At 32.8% G+C, this 19,932-nt stretch overlaps 1 protein-coding gene across 1 annotated transcript in view; it reads left to right on the plus strand.

Annotated features, from left to right (window-relative positions):
- Window positions 1-1,668: 1,668 nt before the first annotated feature.
- LOC134694391 (serine protease nudel-like) overlaps window positions 1,669-19,932 on the plus strand; it is a 43,797-nt gene continuing 25,533 nt past the window's right edge. The window contains exons 1-8 of the mRNA XM_063555397.1: window positions 1,669-1,744; window positions 2,734-2,850; window positions 3,974-4,096; window positions 4,881-4,997; window positions 5,620-5,724; window positions 10,742-10,858; window positions 11,651-11,947; window positions 15,169-15,213. Of these exons, the coding sequence (XP_063411467.1) occupies window positions 1,669-1,744; window positions 2,734-2,850; window positions 3,974-4,096; window positions 4,881-4,997; window positions 5,620-5,724; window positions 10,742-10,858; window positions 11,651-11,947; window positions 15,169-15,213 (997 nt within the window). The remainder of the gene's footprint in view (window positions 1,745-2,733; window positions 2,851-3,973; window positions 4,097-4,880; window positions 4,998-5,619; window positions 5,725-10,741; window positions 10,859-11,650; window positions 11,948-15,168; window positions 15,214-19,932) is intronic.

Here is a 19,932-nt window from a genome sequence, read left to right on the forward strand (position 1 = left end):
TCGATAGGTCTGCAGCAGTCCTAAAAAAGCAGACCGTAGGTCTGGTCCACCAACGACGTAGTTAACTTGCTTGACTGCTTAAACATTCTCAAGTTAACTTAGAAAGCAGCCAACAAGTTAACTCTAAGTTAACTTTTGTCAAGGTTAGGACCGCACCCATCTGTATATCTTGCTGTTCGGTATGAGCCAAGGCTCCGTGTTGAAGACCGTACTTTGACCTATAATGGTTCATCTTTACAAATTGTGACTTGGATGGAAAGTTGTCTCATTGACACTTATACCTCATCGCCTTATATCTATTGAGTATATTACATGTTTCAATTTTGTATAGTATATGTATCATAAAATCCATCTACAACTCCTGTTTTATCTTATTTTTTTATAATAACATTACATGTATGTTTCAAAATAATCCGTTATTTTGATTGGATAACAATGGTTGGTCGTCAACCTAGAATTCACCTTCATAGCTCAATGAAGTTTAAAATGCATGATGACACGTGCTATCACAAAAAAGGCAAAGGTTATTTACAGAAATCAATAATAAAAATCGATTTTCCATTGTCAAAGCGAAAAAAATGTTATAATAAGTATTAAATGCTTCTTTTAGTAAGTTCATAGGGTTGTGAAAGCGTTGACCGTGCACACATTTTTCAATGAAGCGCTTCCGCTTCATACTGAATGTATTTCAGACAACGCTTTTACTTCCAAATGAATTAACAAAAAGGAGAGTGCAATTCTTAATTTAAAAAAATGTGTATGATAAAAATTATATTTAAATAAGTTATACTTTTCGTAACTTGTTTTCCTTGCCCTAAGCTTATGACTGACGTCTTCATCATGTTTATACTATTTGTAATAAGAATTTATAACTTTTGATTCAAATGAAATTGAGAATGGAAATTTGGAATGTGTCAAAGAGACAACAACCCGACCAAAGAGCAGAATACAGTCGAAGGCCACTAATTGGTCTTCAATACAGCGAGACAATACTGCAACCGGATGCGTGTTTCAACTGGCCAAAAATATGCACTAGTTGAGCGATAATGGACGTCATACTGAAATACATAAAAGAAACTAAAATTACAATTTATACCAGACTAACAAAAGCTTTAGGCTCCTGATTTTGGACAGAAGCTAACATTCGGTGGGGGTTAAACATGTTTTTTTTAAAATCTCAAACATCCTCATATCTCTAGCCAATTTACAAAAACAAACACCCATCAGTAAGCACAGTAAAACTCAGTTTAAATGAAGTCCGAATCCAATGTCAGAATAAGTAACAAAAGCAACTAAACAAAATGACAATTAATTGTACATACATTAACATTGGACTACTACTTGTTACTGACAAGCCAGCTCCAGGCCTTTATAAGACTGATTGAGAGATTATGTCTTCATCAATTGATATTCTAGAGTCATTACGCCGAAAAAAAGGTTGTTTATTAAAAAGCTAGTTGCATGAGCTTATCATTCAATAATCTCAATATCTTAAAATAGGATCGAATAGTGTATTAGTAAAACTAATGTGAAGTATAGTGGTTATTATATACCTATACTTGGCATTGTTTGAATGTAGCAGAACGGTTTCATTTGGAATAAATCACTCAGTTTAGATATTAAAAAAAAATTGCGTGAATCTGAATTGTAATGGTATTCCGAACCGCGATGGTCACGCTGAAGTGCAATGGTTTGGTGATGACGTGTCCGAACCTCGATGGTCACGCTGAAGTGCAATGGTTTGGTAATGACGTGTCCGAACCGCGATGGTCACGCTGAAGTGCAATGGTTTGGTGATGACGTGTCCGAACCGCGATGGTCACGCTGAAGTGCAATGGTTTGGTGATGACGTGTTTCTTTTTTTCGGACGCGTTGAAATGTAAAAGTTGCATTGTGACATTATCTTGTTAATTGTTACGTCGAAGTGCATTGGTGGTACTGAAAATCTAGAAATTGTTGCGTGCATTTATTATTGCGATTTTACTAGAATGGACAAAAATGCAAGATTAATCATAGCGATTTCAGGATAATCTCCGTACAGATGTATTTTTCAGTTATCAAAATGCGATTTTTTTTTATTGCGAAACTCACGCAGTCGCATTAGTCGTATATATAAAAATCGCAATAATTTCTGAATTTACAGTAGTGTTGAAGTGCAATGGATAACATAATTTATTTGTATTGTAGTTCTGTATTGTAGTCCCGTCATTAATTGTCATTTTAATGTTATATTTAACATTGCCATAAAAGCGGGAGGTTTGGCATGCCTCAAAAGCAGACTCAACCCATCTTTTTTTTTTTAAAATGTCCTGTACCAAGTCAGGGAAATGACCATTGTTATATTATAGTTGGTTTCTGTGAGTGTTACATTTTAAGGTTGTGTTTCTGTTATGTCGTAGTTCTCTTATAATTGATGCGTTTCCCTCAGTTTAAGTTTGTTACCCGGATTTTTTTTCCTCAATCGATTTATAAATTTCGAACAGCGGTCTACTACTGTTACCTTTATTACCTGATTGCCATGTGTTTGGGTAAATCAACGAGAGTATACCGCAAAATTAGATAATACTTTGGATGATAATTGCACGTTTTTATAATTTAAATCACCAAACAATCGCCATATAGACCATATCACACATTTAAAAAAGACAATAGCACTACAGTCTCTCCATCGCACCATCGAGTTCTAAAATTAACTATAGAATAAAAGTTTAAACATATGTTTTTAAATTGCAGGTACAGCACCAGAACCATGTTTGGAATTTACCTGTATGGACACGTCATGCATAGACTATTCTCAGATGTGTGACGGTCAATTGGATTGTCCATGGCAAGACGATGAGGCGATATGTGGTACGTGTATTAATATTATTTTCAAACATGTAGAACTTGCCCATGAGATATGCTAACATACTGTCTTTTCATTTAAAATATGCATTCTTTTTTTCAACCACAACTTTATATATATTTTCTTAAAATATTAGTCCAGATAGTATCATAGGATCATCAGTTCTTTAAGATAGTACCAAACAAAATATAATTAGGTTCGTTTAATTTTTATAAAAATTTGACAAAAAATTTAAAACGATAAAAAAAATTGTACCACAAAACATCATTACATATATACCCTTCTGGAGCACCTGAGATCACCCCTAGTTATTGGTGGGGTTTTGTTGCTTATTCTTTAGTGTTCTATGTTGTGTCATGTGTACTATTGTTTGTCTGTTTGTCTTTTTTCATTTTTTGCCATGGCGTTTTCAGTTTATTTTCGATTTATTAGTTTGACTGTTTAACCCCGCTGCATTTTTGCACCTGTCCCAAGTCAGTACCCTCCGGCCTTTGTTAGTCTTGTATGATTTTTGTTTTAGTTTCTTGTGTCTATAAATCGGAGTTTAGTATGACGTTCATTATCACTGAACTAGTATGCATATTTGTTTAGGGGCCAGCTTAAGGCGGTACTTAGGTAATATCAGTCAAAATTAAATAAATCAAGAATTTAATATTGATGCTTTAAGCTAAAAGAGGGACGAAAGGTATCAAAGGTACAGTCAAACCCATAAACTAATTAAATTCAATTTAAAAGAGTATTAGTTAAGATTCAAAATAAGCTAAACATATTGATAGGTCATGGAGCTCCTTTTCGGAATATATGATGTATAAAATATGGCGGGAATTGGCTGACTCTGACTTTTACCTAATATTAGCATTTTTGCGCCTGTCCCAAGTCAGGAGCCTCTGTCCTTTGTTAGTCTTGTATGAGTTTTGATTTTAGTTTCTTGTGTGTATAATTCGGTAAGATATTTGTATGGGGGCCAGCTGGGGACTCCTCCGGGTGCGGGAGTTTCTCTCTTCGTTGGAGACCCGTTGGTGGCCTTCGGCTATTGTTACCTCTGTCGGATTGTCGTCTCTTCGACACATTCCCCATTGTCATTCCCCATTGTCATTCTCAATTTTATTGTATTTTGTATTTAATCAGGTGCTTGCCCTCCAGGACATCTTACATGTTTATTAGATGGTGAATGTGTTCCTGCATCAAAGGTGTGTGATGGGATAGCCAATTGTAAGGCAGGGGAAGACGAATATATGTGCATATCTGGAGGTAAAGTTTAATTTAATTTGTTTTCATAATCTATTGTCCAATGTTTAGTGTATACATATCTGAAGAAATACGTTACGGTGAAGTGTTATTTAATCATACAGATTTTATCAATAGGGGTGTCCACCAGACAAATTGTACAAATAATGATTCAAACAGAGTTAAGGGGGAACAACTGTCAATACTACATGCGTTTTACGATCAGCATCAATAATATGGTGGAACCGTATGATATGGCTACTAGTATGTCACTTCTTAATTGCGGGGCCATTTACGTCGAAAAAGGCATGTACAAAGTACGGAATATAGCAGTTAGTTTTCACCGGTTCCGTTTATTGCTAGCATGTGACTTTTTCTCATATTTTAGGAACCTTTTTAACTTGTCTTTAAATTTGAATTTTGATTATTCGCGAGATCATGGAGGTTGGTCTGTCAATCAGTTCTCTCTGAATTTTGTCTCTCGAAACTTACGAGATTATATCAACTAAGACCTCTTTCGTTTGTTTTTTAAACCAGAAAATGCAGATAAATATAATGTTGAACTTCATTTTGTATGTCGTTCCTTTGTTTTCTATTACCATTTGAGGTGTTTCTCGCGGTTTTAGTGTATAACACGGATTTTTTCTTTCAATCAATTGATGACGTTTGAATACCGGTATGCTTCTGCTGCCTTTATTTATCACGTTTATATTTTGGAATAAACTCATCATATATACCAGGATTAAATTTTGTATTTAGTAAAACGCGTGTTTAGTCTACAACAGACTAATATTATCTTTCTTTTCAGACGGATGTGACGAATACCCAGGTCATTTTGCATGTGATGGCGCATGTTATACCTTATTTCTTAAATGTGATGGAAAAGTTGACTGTGGTACTGGTGAGGACGAGGAAGGATGCACAGGTAAATGGCCCAATAACCTACATTGTCTGAACACCCGAAACAAGATTGTTGGCTGCTCCGGACATTCCCGAAGTCCTGCATTTTCATTGCCAAGTTTATGAGCTTCGTTACTGGCTTGCAAGTTAATATTGCCTATAGAAACGCTCATTTCAATTCACTCTGCTTTCCTGCCAGGACCGAAAATAATATTTTCGAAAAAAGTCACCCAAAAAACTGTTTGAATCTACGTTTACACTTTTTTTTATGTGGTTTCCATCTTAATTTGACATCTTTTTTTATCATCAACAAGAACAGATCAGAATAACGACAGAACACGTATATCTACGTTTAGCACAAATGTAGTGGTACACATAATTCGCTGCATTGCGTAACGCCGACCTTATTTATGCTACCGGTAATGTTAATAAAAGCCAACGTTTCAGGTAGACCAAGCTTTTTACAATACAATTATCTCTATCTTAAAGTAAATAATCAAACCTGTTTAATTCAGTCAGTTTATGGAATAAAATTTCAAAAAAAATAGAACATTATGTTATTGTTATCTAGCATTCTGTGTGAAACTCAATATATTATATAATGTCCTTTGCATATATCTTAATAGATCAATTGTTTATTTTGTTAGGGTGTAATGGCAATTTCCAGTGTACTGATGGTAGTTGTATCTCTTTTCTTAAAGAGTGTGATGGCGTAATTGATTGTCCCAGCGGAGAAGATGAGGGAAGTCAATGTATGTTACATAAATATATTACATCTTCCAATAGACCAACATTCACACTTTTGATATTTTAGAAAATGTTATTTGTGCTGTAGACCCCTTTACCACGAATTTTTTGTTACATGCACACGTATAAAAGTAGCGTTTCTTTATCCGACGCAATCATAGGTTTGAACATTGTATTCAATTTAGACTTTTTTCATAAATATGTAAATTTATACACGTAGTTTTGATTTGTAACTCTTATTTAAGGAGGGTTGCTACTCAGTTTCAAAATAACAATCGTTTCATAACACTAGTATATATTTCTAGAGGATTAAGAGAGGAACTCAAAAAGCAAACAAAATAAATAGGTTAATGTGCTTGTTTTCGAGATATTAGCCATTGAATTTTGGCCGGGAAAAATGTTATCTCTTGACTTTTCGTAGCTTTATCATTGACAAGTTAAACTTCTCAAAACCTATTGAATAATTACAAAGATTTTATAAGATTTTTACAGAAGACTTATTATTTAAAAGATTTACAAATAGAAAATTGGGGTCACCAGGCAAAATTTATTAAGTCATTCAAATGTATAAAACTAGAGGATTCCGAAAATCTGACAAAAATCATTAAACATGACAAGCGAACATCTTTAACATAAAGTTAGTAAGTAAGTAAGTAAGGGAGTAAGTAAGTAAGTAAGTAAGTAAGTAAGTAAGTAAGTAAGTAAGTAAGTAAGTAAGTAAGTAAGTAAGTAAGTAAGTAAGTAAGTAAGTAAGTAAGTAAGTAAGTAAGTAAACTATTTATAATAGTGACATGTGTTTTTCACAGAATATTATAAAATACAGTGAGATGTAAAACAAAAAGTAGAACACCCGACCCTTTGGGTCTATAAGTCACTTTAAACATAAATTTCAATGGTACGACGAACAAAAATAAGAAAAATGTTATCTAAAGTTTTCATATAAAAAGTGTTTTCTCTTACTGAAAGCTTGCAATATATATTTAGCAGTTTTTCTCGAATGTTGAAATAGTAAATATTCTAACGGTTCTTTATTTGATAGTATACATAAATTTTTCATTGGTGAGAAATGTTGCAGTCGCAGATTGGTATAAAAGTTACAGTTGATAAGGAAATGAAATTCGTTTTCCAAAAAGTTATCGCTACACATTTTACACAAATGATCACATTCGCTTTCACCTACAAAACGACCAGTTTCTAACCTGAGTGGAAGAATGCCACACATGAGTTGTGTTATAATGGATCTTTCAGTACGGTTTAGATTAAGTTTAATGTATTGTTCACCGCAGTATTCAGATTTTATGAGCCTGTATGTTCGTAGTTTCGGAAAGTTTGTTGAACCTTTCTGCCAATCTGCGGAGCATTCATCTTTGAGCAATGTTTTACACATCCGTGAATCGCAGGTGTTTTTTGTGATACAATTGTTCTCTAGTCTAATAACTGACATAATGTTTTCCACTTCAGACCAATTGTTCATGCATTTTTCGTAGTCCCAATTGAAGACGCGTTTGCAAATGCGAGTGTCGTCCATTGCTATAAGTTTGTTCCAATACCTTATTATATTGCACCATCGTCGTTCCTTTGAGTTCACCCAAACAACTTCACCGTTTATTGCCAATTTATGAACGCCAAGAAAATAACAAATTGCTTTGTTATGTATTTGATTGAAGCAAGCAAAGTCTTTGTATCCCCAGATTGAAGAGTTGTAGTCAAGCACTGGTACTTCACACGAGGTAAAAAGTTTCTCAAAAGTTCTAATTCCGAATTCTTTTAGATGATGAATCTTGGAGAAAACTCAGCCTAAAGCTCTACCTCCAGCTTTTGATAGTCTATTTGCATTATCTTTAAAGTCCTTTACGTCGTGAAAAGTTACACCGAGGTATTTGTATATGTCAGTTATTTGAAGTAGATTGTCACCGATTTTCACTTCTTTTAAATCGAGACGGACGAAAATGCATAATTTTTTATTTCTCTGTATTTATCAAAGCACGACATCGCTTGCACGATTCATGGACTTTATTAAGCATACATTACATGTCAGTTTCGGGTGATGCCAATAAGCATATAAACGTAAAGAAAGCGTCTAGTCGTCAATATTTATACCAAGTCCGAGACTGTTAACCCCTTTACCAGATCGTTGATAAAAATAAAAAATAAAACGTCGGGGATAAGTTATCCCCTTGTTTAACCCCAGAACTGCATACAAACCAATATGAGAGTCTGTTGTTTACACGAACACAAGCAGAAGTACTAAGGTAAATGTTTTTAATCGAGTTGTAAATTTTTCCATCAATGTTATTTAACAAAAGCTTATATAACAGCAAATCTCGATCAACAAAATTGAAAATTTCTTAAGATCAATAAAAGTTGCAAATGACGTCTGGAAGTGTTCTCGATACAGCATTAAGAGTAAATACATGATCCTCCCACGATCGGTCGGAACGGCAACCTTTTTGTTCGTCTGCTAAAATATCGTTGGATTCTAAATATGATGATAATCGACTGTTTATGAATGCACTGTACAGTTTTGATATACAAGAAAGTAAACTAATTCCTCTGTAATTGAGAGGTACTCGTCGATCTGAAGATTGGACAAAGTATAGCCTGTCTCCAAACAGACGGTATTATACTTGTTTTAAACATCAGTTGGAACAATGAATGATTCACGGCCACTATATGTTCATACTGCAGTACTTCGTATGAAATACTATCTATACAACAATTTTTGCCGTGTTTTGTTTTGTACACAAGCCGTCTAACTTACGATGGTTATAGTCGTATTTATTTCTTGATTTTCATTTCAAAGCGGGTCATGAATTTTGTCCTCTAAAGACGATTTGTGTGTTGAAACTTGCCTATAAAATTCATCGTCGAAATTTGAAGCGACATTATCCGTATTGTATATGTTCTGAAATTCCGTTTTCCATGTATTCAATATAGTTTCATCATCCTTGAGAATCGTTCCATCTTCGCCGTAAACCTCCATCGGAATTCTCTGGGTTTTACGAGGTCTGAGTTTTTTAAAATGTTTTCCCAAAATTAATTAGGGTTCGCTGTTATCATGTTTTCAACTTCAACACAAAACGAATGTTTAAATTGTCGTTCACATCGCTTTAAAATGCGGTCAAATATATTTTGGGCAGTATGAAATTTTTCACGGAGTTTATGTTTAACGGACAAATTACCTCTGAATTTAAGAAATCCTTTTTCTTTATTACGCATTGCATGCCACAGTGAGCCAAGATGGTCATTCCAATACGGTTTAAAACGTTTACTTTTCCTTCTACTATTTTGGAAAACTGGAATTTTAACGTTCATTTTGTCAATGATTATATTACACAAATCGGAATACATATTATCCATATTAGTCTGATTTTCTCTTGTGGTTTCTGTTCTGAATATCAAAGTCTGCAAAGCGATTTTACGCATGTCCGACGCCAGAAAATCATTTAGTATTGAGTTTAATTTATATCGTTTTAGCAGAAAACTCGTAACTTGGCAGGATTCGTTAGCTTTCTCGTAGGTTTTGAATTTTGTTATTATAACGGAATGATCAGGAACTTTACTTGTTTCTCAAAGAACTTTCACACTATCAACTAGTAGTATGATCGAACTTTCAAGACTGTCTGTACTAGCCATTTTTGTTTGTTTTCAATCAGGGCGGAATGTCTCACCTTCTGAGGATCTAGTTCATTTGGGTCTAGAATTTGGTGTTTTGACATCCCAGTTACCACCACAATACAAGAGATTTATTCCACAACAATATCAGCTTCATAAAACTGTCTATATCATGCGTTAATGCCTTTTTATCACTAAACATTTTTCACAACTGTTATTATGTCCTCCATGGTTTTTTTTATCTTTATCATAAAACAGGTGATTTAAGCTTTAGTTAATGATGTCATATACATATATAGCCTTTATGGGTTGTCTTTATACTTGTCTCTTTAATGTAGAATACACGAATTCAGTTTAAGTAGATGAGAATGATGTCATATACATATATATAGCTTTATGTGTTGTCTTTGTAATTGTCTCTTTGATGTAGAACACACAATTTCAGTTTAAATAGATTAGAATGATGTCATATACATATATATAGCCTTTATGTGTTGTCTTTATAATTGTCTCTTTAATGTAGAAAACACGATTTCAGTTTAAGTAGATTAGAATGATGTCATATACATATATATAGCCTTTATGTGTTGTCTTTATACTTGTCTCTTTAATGTAGAACAAGCGAATTTATTTTAAGTAGATTAGAATGATGTCATATACATATATATAGCCTTTATGTGTTGTCTTTATAATTTTCTCTTTAATGTAGACAAAAACCCGATTTCAGTTTATGAAGTTTAGAATGATGTCATATTCATATACATATATATAGCCTTAATGGGTTGTCTTAATAATTGTCTCTTAAATGAGAACAAACGAATTCATTTTAAGTAGATTAGAATTATGTAATATACAAACACTACAGCTCAGGTGGATTTTGCTTTGTCCACCCGTCCAGAGTATGAGTGGGCTCCGGTTGGGCAAAATTTGTAGCTTGTCCACTCTGCCCACCTATAGGAGTGGGCATGCAATTCCTTTTGTTTAATCAAAAGACTTGCAAGTACAACCAATTGAAAAAAATCAACTAAGCAATTATAATCAATATTTTTTTTACAAAAAAAGAGATTATAACTTGAATGGGCACGGGTGGGCTGTCCACGGTGCGCCGGTGGAAAAGGCATAATCAGACCAGGCTGTTGTGTATATATAGCATGTAACGTTGTCTTTGTAATTGCTCCGCAAATATCGTATAAGCGATTTCAGTTCAAGTTGAAAGGAATGATTTCATATATATACAATATTTTAATTCGAAATCGAAGTATTTAACTTCCATAAAAACTTACATGGTCTTACTCTGTAGTTATGCATCCAAATACTTAAATAACGCTTTTAGGATTGAACAGTATTCACATGTATTCAGCAATGATAAGAAAATGACATCTTTAATACCATATTACATATTTATAGGTGAATGTTTCAATGGTGGATTTAGATGCATCGGTGGAAAGTGCATAGACGATGCGCTATTTTGTAATGAAAACCCCGATTGTCCTGGCCAAGATGATGAAAAAGAAGCAATATGTGGTATGATAACAATATATTTCGAGGTGATATAATCAAGCATGTTTTAGAATCTTCATACATCACACATAAACAATACAATAAAATTCTGTGTTAATAACACACAGACACAAATGATATCAATGTACCTAAACATTGTAAAATGAATTCAAACGCAAGCCGTACGAGAATAACAAGGGTATATAATGAACACTTTATCATAGCATATCATCACCGGAAATCCGACTTCCATCGATCAATAATATTTGTTTATGAGAATTAAAAGATGAAAACATTGTACAGTTTATGCTTTTAAGATCAAATGGATATACTCCTGCCTGCTGGTTTAGTTTATAGAGCTTTTTTCTTTAACTACTATTATAGTATTCTCAGATTTGCCGATATTCAATGTATTCTCTAGATCATATCGGTAGTCAAACCATATGTATCGGGATCTGTCCTTGTCTTAATTTTGTCTTAAACAGTTGTTACTTTTCGTTGAACTCTTTAATTCGTGAATAAAGTCATCAATTGGTTCCCCGCGAATAAATGAACTTTCCTCTTAAAAAAACCCCACTTAAATAGGAATACACATACATTGTGAATGAGCTAAAACAAGTCAGCTTGTTCAGAAACATATATATCTATAATCTCGGCAAGTCTCCGGTGGTCCGTGATTTCATCAATTTTATACTGAAAATCAGATTCATTTCCCATCAATTATACTGTTCTCAGGTTTGTTATCAAATTTTTCATTATATTTACTCGTATAGAGATGTTTGCTTTATAGAATTATCACTTTTATTTATTTTATAGCTCTCACAACGACAACGGTAGCTACAACAACAAAAACAACAACAACAACTCAACCAACAAGTACAACAACACAATCAACAACTACAACAACAAAACCAACAACACAATCAATAACTACAACAACACAACCAACAACAACACAACCTACGACTACAACACTAACTACGACACCACAACCGATAACAGAGACTTCAACAACAACACTATCGACAACAGTAGCTGCAACAACACAATCGACAACAGAACAGAGGACAACTACACAGATGACAACAACACAGACGGCAATGATGTCAAAGGGTACTTGTTTTAAACAGATTTATTTATAGTGGATTGGGAAAACAATTTATTGCAACTTATATTAATGCCTTTCCACTCTGCGGGTACAAAGTTTCCTTGTAACGGCAGTAGACTACTTTAAACATATACTTAATAAGATACGAGAATTTGATCTTCATATCATAAACATATGTGCTAAAGCAGTAAATAAGAGATTTTTAATTTTGTGTATTGAAGCTGTATTTTTAAATATGAAAGAATGTACTTAGATGAAATTAACAAAAAATCAAGAATGTAAAATTGATACTTATAGTTAGAAGCATATTAGTTTTTTTTTAAATTGCGGGCTTTTGACATTTGGATTCAATTTGGTATTGTTTTGGTCTCAAATTAAAAGAAAGGAAATCAGACACAATTTACAAACATCACCTAGTTACATCCGTTATAACACTTACGGTAATGATTGAGTTATATTCGTGGGTTCATTTTACAGATTAATGGTACAATACTATATGTGTTACCGTTTGATGTAGTTAATTAAAACAATCGAATGCATAGCAGTTGGAAGGCATCTTCATTTATATATGTATAATAATATAAATACAGCTTGTCTATTGTATAAAATGGTAAGTCTGGTATCTTCAGTAAATAATTTTAAAGAAGTTGGAAATAAAAGACCAATAGTTCTGCTAAAACTTGCCGAGATATTCTATGTAAAAGGATAAGTTCAGTTGATGGGTCGAGTGGGCTGAAAGCCTTTATGTACTTAGATATATATGAAAAGACATGATTTACATATTATATGCCGCGTCTGTTTTCAATTTACGGAATTGCTGTGTCAGATATTTCCTATTACACCTCACTTTCGAAACACAATCGGGTATGAATTGAAAAAAAACTGACAAATCAGACTGACTTTACTTTCTAGTTCAATTTATTAAATGGTATCAAGACTGACATCTTATTGTTTATGGTGACTGTACAACATTGAATTAAAACAAACACATCATATTAAAGGAAATAAACCAATGCATTTGCAAATGGCTATGGTCACATTCTGTTTATGCAATTACAACCTAAGTTGAGGGTAATTGAAGGAACAGTATATGCGTCCTCTTTGTCTGTATATAATATTTCATTAATCAATCTATAACCATCAGAAATAGTTCCCCCTTTAACGAATCCTTTTTGATCGTGATGTATTACTTTTGGTAAAACTTTTTCAATCTCAGTACAAGGAGTTAAGCTATGATGGTATAATCTGAGTTATGTAATGTAAGGGGTCTCCAGCATGTCCAGTTTTTAGTATATTCTCTGTCACCAGTCTAGTGTGAAAAAATAATTACAACTTTATGCTGAGATTTACTTCAATGTTTACCTTATTTTTTGACATTGGCAAAGCTTTTCACTGCCCTGTTTGTTAGATAATTCAGAATAAAAAGTGTAGAGTAAATTGTTTGTTCTTCAAATATCGAATCAATCTTATGTTTATACTCATTTTTTGTTTGTTTTCATTGGATTACATATCACACAGTTTGTTTTGACCGTTTTTCATTTATAAATTATTTCGTAGACCTTTTCACTTTTTTTCTACCAATTTCAACTTTTCCGTATAGTCGTAGATTCGGTCAAATTTGTATAAATATCATTTCTTTACTGTAATATTGTTAATATTTTGTCCTTTACCAAATTAAATGGTTCAAGTCTTTTTTGTAGTTGTTACAACTTATTTTCGTTAGATAAGCGATTAAATGTTTTACTAACATCAATTGTTAAATGTCCGTTTACTTTTTGTTTGATAACCGCTTTCTTGTAAATCATTGAATTTGTCTTTACTATTGTTCCATCTTTTCCAAAAGATTTAAAAGCATTTGAAAAATAATCAGATTCAATTATGTTTTAATTACATTAATAATAACCGATACATTGTAGTCTCTTTAAAATCATTCAGAATTTCCTAAACTAAGCGTAATGAGAGCTTAAAATAATAAAAGCAATGGTTCTAGCTGTTCAAAAGACAGGCGAAGGATACCGAAGGGACATTGATACACCCGCCGTGATACTCCTATAAAATATGATGATAAGTTATACCCAATAATAAGGCATTTATGTCGGTCATGATCATGTTTGTATCGTTTATGTCCCTTCTTTTTTAACTCTCACCTGGCCCGAAGAGCCAAGTGTGCTTTTTTCATTACTTTGCGTCCGGCATCCGTCGTCTCCGTCGTCATTTACTTTTACAAAAATCTTCTCCTTTGAAACTACTGGGCCAAATAAAACCAAACTTGGCCACAATTATCATCGGTGTATCAAGTTTAAAAGAAGTGTCCGGTGACTCAGCCAACCAACCAAGATGGCCGCCATAGCTAAAAATTAAACATAGGGGTAAAATGTAAAGTTTGGCTTATATCTCTGAATCCAAAGCATTTAAACCAAATCTGACATGGTGAAAATTGTTTATCATGTCAAGATATATCTGCTTTGAAATTTTTAGATGAATCGGATTACCCGTTGTTGGTTTGCTGCCCCTAAATTGGTAATTTTAAGGAAATTTTGCCTTTTTTGGAAATTATCTTGAATACTATTATAGATAGATACTATAAACAGCAATAATGTTCAGCAAAATAAGATCTAAATGACCAAAATTGTAAGTTGACCCCTAAAGAAGTTATTGCCCTTTATAGTCAAATTTTAACAATTCCATAAATTTTGTTTACTTTTGTAAATTTTTACAATATATTTGCCTCTGATACTAATGGGCCAAGTTCACTATAGACAGAGATAGTTGTAAGAAGAAAGAATGTTCAGTAAAGTAAAAACTTCAAACAAATCACAATCACCAAAACACAATTTTGTCAGGAATCCATCTGTGTCCCTTGTTTATGCACGTAGACCAAGGTGAGCAAAAAAGGCTCTGAAGAGCCTCTAGTTTGAAATCATCACAAATTCTACCATGTATATCTAAAAGCTAAATACTGTGAATACATTTATTTTCGTGGGAACCAATTGTCGTGAATTGTAAAAAAAACAAAAACTTGCGTGTTTGTGGATATTTGATAACGTTGTTTGCTTGAATCTGCATATTATTTTAAAGAAAATTTGCATTTCGTTGAATATTAATTTTGTGGTTCATCTGTATCCACGAAATCCACGACAATTAGTATCCAACAAATAACAATGAATCCACAGCAGTTATAATGTCTTTGTTTCTCACATTATTGTTCATTTTTTTTAAATTTTAGAATGTGGATTAGATATTATCAGAGACTATTTAAATGGATGCTCTGGTAAGTAATGATATAACTTATATTGTTATAATCTATTTATAGTTGATGCACAATAGCAAACTTTTGAAAAAAACAAGCACATTCAAACCAAGCAATGAGTGACAAATTCGTCATTTCAGAAGCTGATGCATTCTAGGTAATATTTTTTCAAGAGTTCACCAAAACGTTTGAATGTTTTAAACAATGGAAATCTATCCAATGGCGTAACGTTATTTTGATTTTGATGTTCGAACAATGAGATTACCCATAGTCCTTTAGATTCTGAAAAGGCACATTTTTAAGGATCACTTTTTTTCACTCACCCTGCACATAGATAACTGCAACGGTAGTATACTATGTGGAATAGTCATGCATCAACTAAGCGAATACAAATCCAGGTTACAAGCTAAAACCGAGGGAAACACACCAACTATTAGAGGAAAACTACGGAACAACCAAAACAATGAACTGCAACAAAAAGAAACACCAACATACATAGAACGGACTATTTGATAACAACTGCCACATTCCTGACTTAGTACAGGATATTGTAAGAATAAATAAACATTTGGTTGCAGCATATTTTCTAAAGCTCATAATGAATATCTCCATCAGTTGTTGCATACACGTGTATAATTTTCTAGTAAATTTATATTGTCATTGGACACTTTACAAACTTCGGTAAAAAGAAGTGTTTTACAACGTATTGTTTGTGCCTTTTCGCCATCGTATGTCATGTCATTTATATGATTAATTTCGTTGAGGCCTGGACTGAGTCGATTGTGTCTATTCTGTGTTGGTCTTAGCATTATGTATTCGGGTTTAGTTTTCTGTAATAAGTTAATTCTTTAGTTTCAATATGTATATCTTTTTTAAATTCATTTGATAAAATTTACTGTTTGCAATAGCATTAATTGTTCTAAATAATGAGGATGTTCTTATCCCAAGCATAAAAACATAGCCGTATTTGACACAACCTTTTTCAACTTTTGATCTTCAGTGCTGTACAACTTTGTACTTTTTTCACTTTCGATCTTTTATATCTGGGCGTCACTGGTGAGTCTTGTGTGGACGAGGCGCTTTTTTTGCGTATTGAATTTTAAACCTGATGCTTTTTTTAATCTATTAATCATGTGTTTCTTTGTCTTATATGTTCTCCTATTTATTTGTTTTGCAGTCCTGTAATATTATGTTGTCATTTCAATGTTATATTTAACATTGTCATTAAAGTGCGAGGTTTGGCATGCCACAAAACCAGGTTCAACCCACCATTTTGTCATTTAAAAAGGTCCTGTACCAAGTCAGGAAGATGGCAATTGTTATATTATTGTTCGTTTCTGTGTGTGTTACATTTTAACGTTGCGTCGTTTGTTTTCTCTTATTTTTGATTGTAAATTCACATTGCGATAAGACGTGTCACGGTACTTGTCTATCCCAAATTAATGTATTTGGTTTTGATGTTATGTTTGTTATTTTCGTGGGATTTTGTCTGATGCTCGGTCCGTTTCTGTGTGTGTTAAATTTCAGTGTTGTGTCGTTGTTCTCCTCTTATATTTAATGCGTTTCCCTCGGTTTTAGTTTGTTACCCCAATTTTGTTTTTTGTCCATGGATTTATGAGTTTTGAACAGCAGTATGCTACTGTTGCCTTTATTTACAGCTGATTATGTGATATCAATCAATATAACGAGAGAAAACAAAAATATAGTACAGTATAATGTAAAGTTCTCAGATTCTTTTCTTCATACAGGAATTCAATAAACGTATTTACAATTTTGGTATTAAGCTGTATCTTGCCTCCAACTGTACAAAACTGCCTAATATTCTAAATATTATGAATTTCAGGTGCAGCAAGTGTTGGAACGAGCATCATGGTGTTTGGACTGTGTTTAGTTGGGGCATTATATATGATTACTTGACGGATGACAATTTAAAAGATCCTTAATATCAAATATTTTGTCTATTCCTTAATTTGTATTAGTTTTCTTGGAATTCAATTTATATATCATGTATAACGTTTATCAATGTGTATGTTACATTTCTGATTGTATTTGCACATTTATTAGTAACACGTGTGCATATCTTTATGATTTTTTGTATGTACTACCTCATTATCTTTGGACATTTTTTAATTTATTGGCAATCAGTTTGAACAACATTTTACTCATGTACAAAACATGATAATATAGCGAATGATAGTCACACAAACGAAACACTTTACAAATATTTAGAAATTTTAAGTGTTAACTGTAACATGAATTTTACAATAACAATCACCACATTCAATAAATAAAAAAATGAATCTTTGCTTAATTTTGAATTTTCGGAATGCTGTTTCACTTTATAAAACCGATGTTCTTTGTTTGAAATACAATGGTTTGAGACATTGGTAGTAGTTGAAAAAACAAATGCTTATAATTTTCTAAGTTTAAATAATCATTTTACGGAATATGAAACTGTTGATATTGTTCCAGGTCAGTTACTAATTAACAGCTGCCACATGAGCGCATACTACACGTCGTCTTGTGTGTGAATTATTATGCAATTTAAAATCATAAATAGTTTTTGACATACGGAGTGACATGTGAAAACCCCCCCTTTTTTTTTTTACCAAAAACTCAATAACTCTAAAATAAAATTTTGAATCATCACCAAAAAGTATACAGCTCTAAAGATTAATATAAGTAAGAAGTGTGTAAAGTTTTGACAGATAATGATAAACTTTTTTTAGATATGGCAGGACATGTGAAAAATCTTCTCCCTCTTTTCTTTTTTTTTGTCAAAAAAACTCAATATCTATAAAATAAAAATCTTGAATCAAAATCCAAAGAGCATACAAATCGTTTGACCGTCAGCACCAAGTTAAGGAAGTTCGCTCCTAAGTTTTAAAATCATAAGTTTTCATAACACTAGTATATATTGATAGGGGATAAATAAAGGAACCCCAAAAAAAGCCAAAAAAATATATAGATCAATGTTTTTGTTTTTTTGCAATTGATATTTTGCGGGAAAATGTTATCTCTTGATTTTTTCATAGCTTTATCATTTAACAAGGATTTTATACGACTTTTACAAATGGCTTATAATTATACATGTAAAAAAATAATAAAAAGAAAAAAATGGGACAGTGAGCCAATTTTTCTAAGGTATTCTAATAGATAAAATCAGAGGATTCCGAAAATCTTAAACATGAGAAGCGAACAATCTAGGAAGAGATATTGACATATCATACGGTTTCACCTAATTATAGATGCTGATCGTAAAACTTATGTTATGTTAACAGTTGTTTCCCCTTTAAATCTGTTTGATTTTTTTTCCTTCTATTTTGTATCGGGTGGAAACAGATATAGATAAAGATTTAAAAACATTTCAGCGTTATGTAATCATTGAGATATGTATATGTCATACGTTGGGACAGAGATTTTACAACTTAATTATTCATATGAAATTATGACTCAAGTGCTACAGGTTTATCTGGTTGAACTTTATAACAGCTTTACCTCCAGTTTTACATAAAGATTCATTTTCTGCTGCCAAACAGTCATCCTTGTTATCACATACTTTTGATGCAGGTACACATACAGCATCTTACAAGCAAGTCATATATCCTCGAGGACAACCGCCTATCGAAATACAAAATACAGCATCACATATTAGTGGGAGATATTATGGACATAATTGTGCAAATCGTGATACAAGCATGAAATTTGGTATAAAGGTTGACGAAATGATACTTAAAACAAATCCACTGCTGAAATTATTTTTTTTTCAAGATGGCCACCACACATTTTGGAAATGGCGTCATTACAAATTGGGAATAATTCTTTAATCCGTTGAAAGGTATGTTATATGTAAAATCCAATGTTAGATTTGATAAAAAGTAAATGACAGTTCATAAATTACGACTAGACAATACATTAATGAAACTAAAGATGACTGCCGGTTTCAAAAAGTAAATTCTTTTTTATATACTTTCAAGCACCTTCAAAAGGGACAAAAATCCTTGAAAGATGTGATATAGGTATAAACCAGTGTAAGGTATGATAAAACGTTAAAAACAGTACGACAAAACAACACATAAATGAAGAAAAAATAATGATTTCCTGTTCCAAAATGGAGGCAAATATTTTAATAATTTCCATCAACTTAACTTAATGTCTAGTTTGGTTAGAAAGACAGGTTGCTTATCTTATAATATTTTGACAGATGCCTTTACAACAACCCGTACAAGAAAAGCCAGAACGGTAGCATTTACAGTTACAAACACAGCTGGATTTTTGCCTCCGCATTTCAAAAGTTCCTGACACGAGGATGCAACAGCAGTCACAGAAGTTCATTTCTGTTTGCAACTGTCATTGATATTCTTTCTTTCATCCAACCCTACTGTTCATGATTTGGTACATGTACCTGTCGAATACACGAATTTGGCTGAGCCCAAACAACTCCTCCTTGGCTTATTTCTCTTTTGATGTGCTCTGATAAAGAACCTCTTGTAGGCGGAATTTCATCACAATGCCGTTACTTCCTGTCAAACAATTTACATTGTGTCTCGCTTCATATTTAAGTAAAAAAAAGTCCTTTATATCTGAAAAACCTTATAATGTTAGCCAAGAAGACCTTTTCCCTTTCTCACGACAATTCGACAAAGTGTCACATCCACTGAATGCATGGACGAAAGGAATAGCAGCTACACAAGGACCAAACGCATTTGATATGTCACGTACAGGAAGCCAACATAAGTC

The sequence above is a fragment of the Mytilus trossulus genome, chromosome 13 (assembly GCF_036588685.1).
Source record: "Mytilus trossulus isolate FHL-02 chromosome 13, PNRI_Mtr1.1.1.hap1, whole genome shotgun sequence".
NCBI classification, from domain to species: Eukaryota; Metazoa; Mollusca; class Bivalvia; order Mytilida; family Mytilidae; genus Mytilus; species Mytilus trossulus.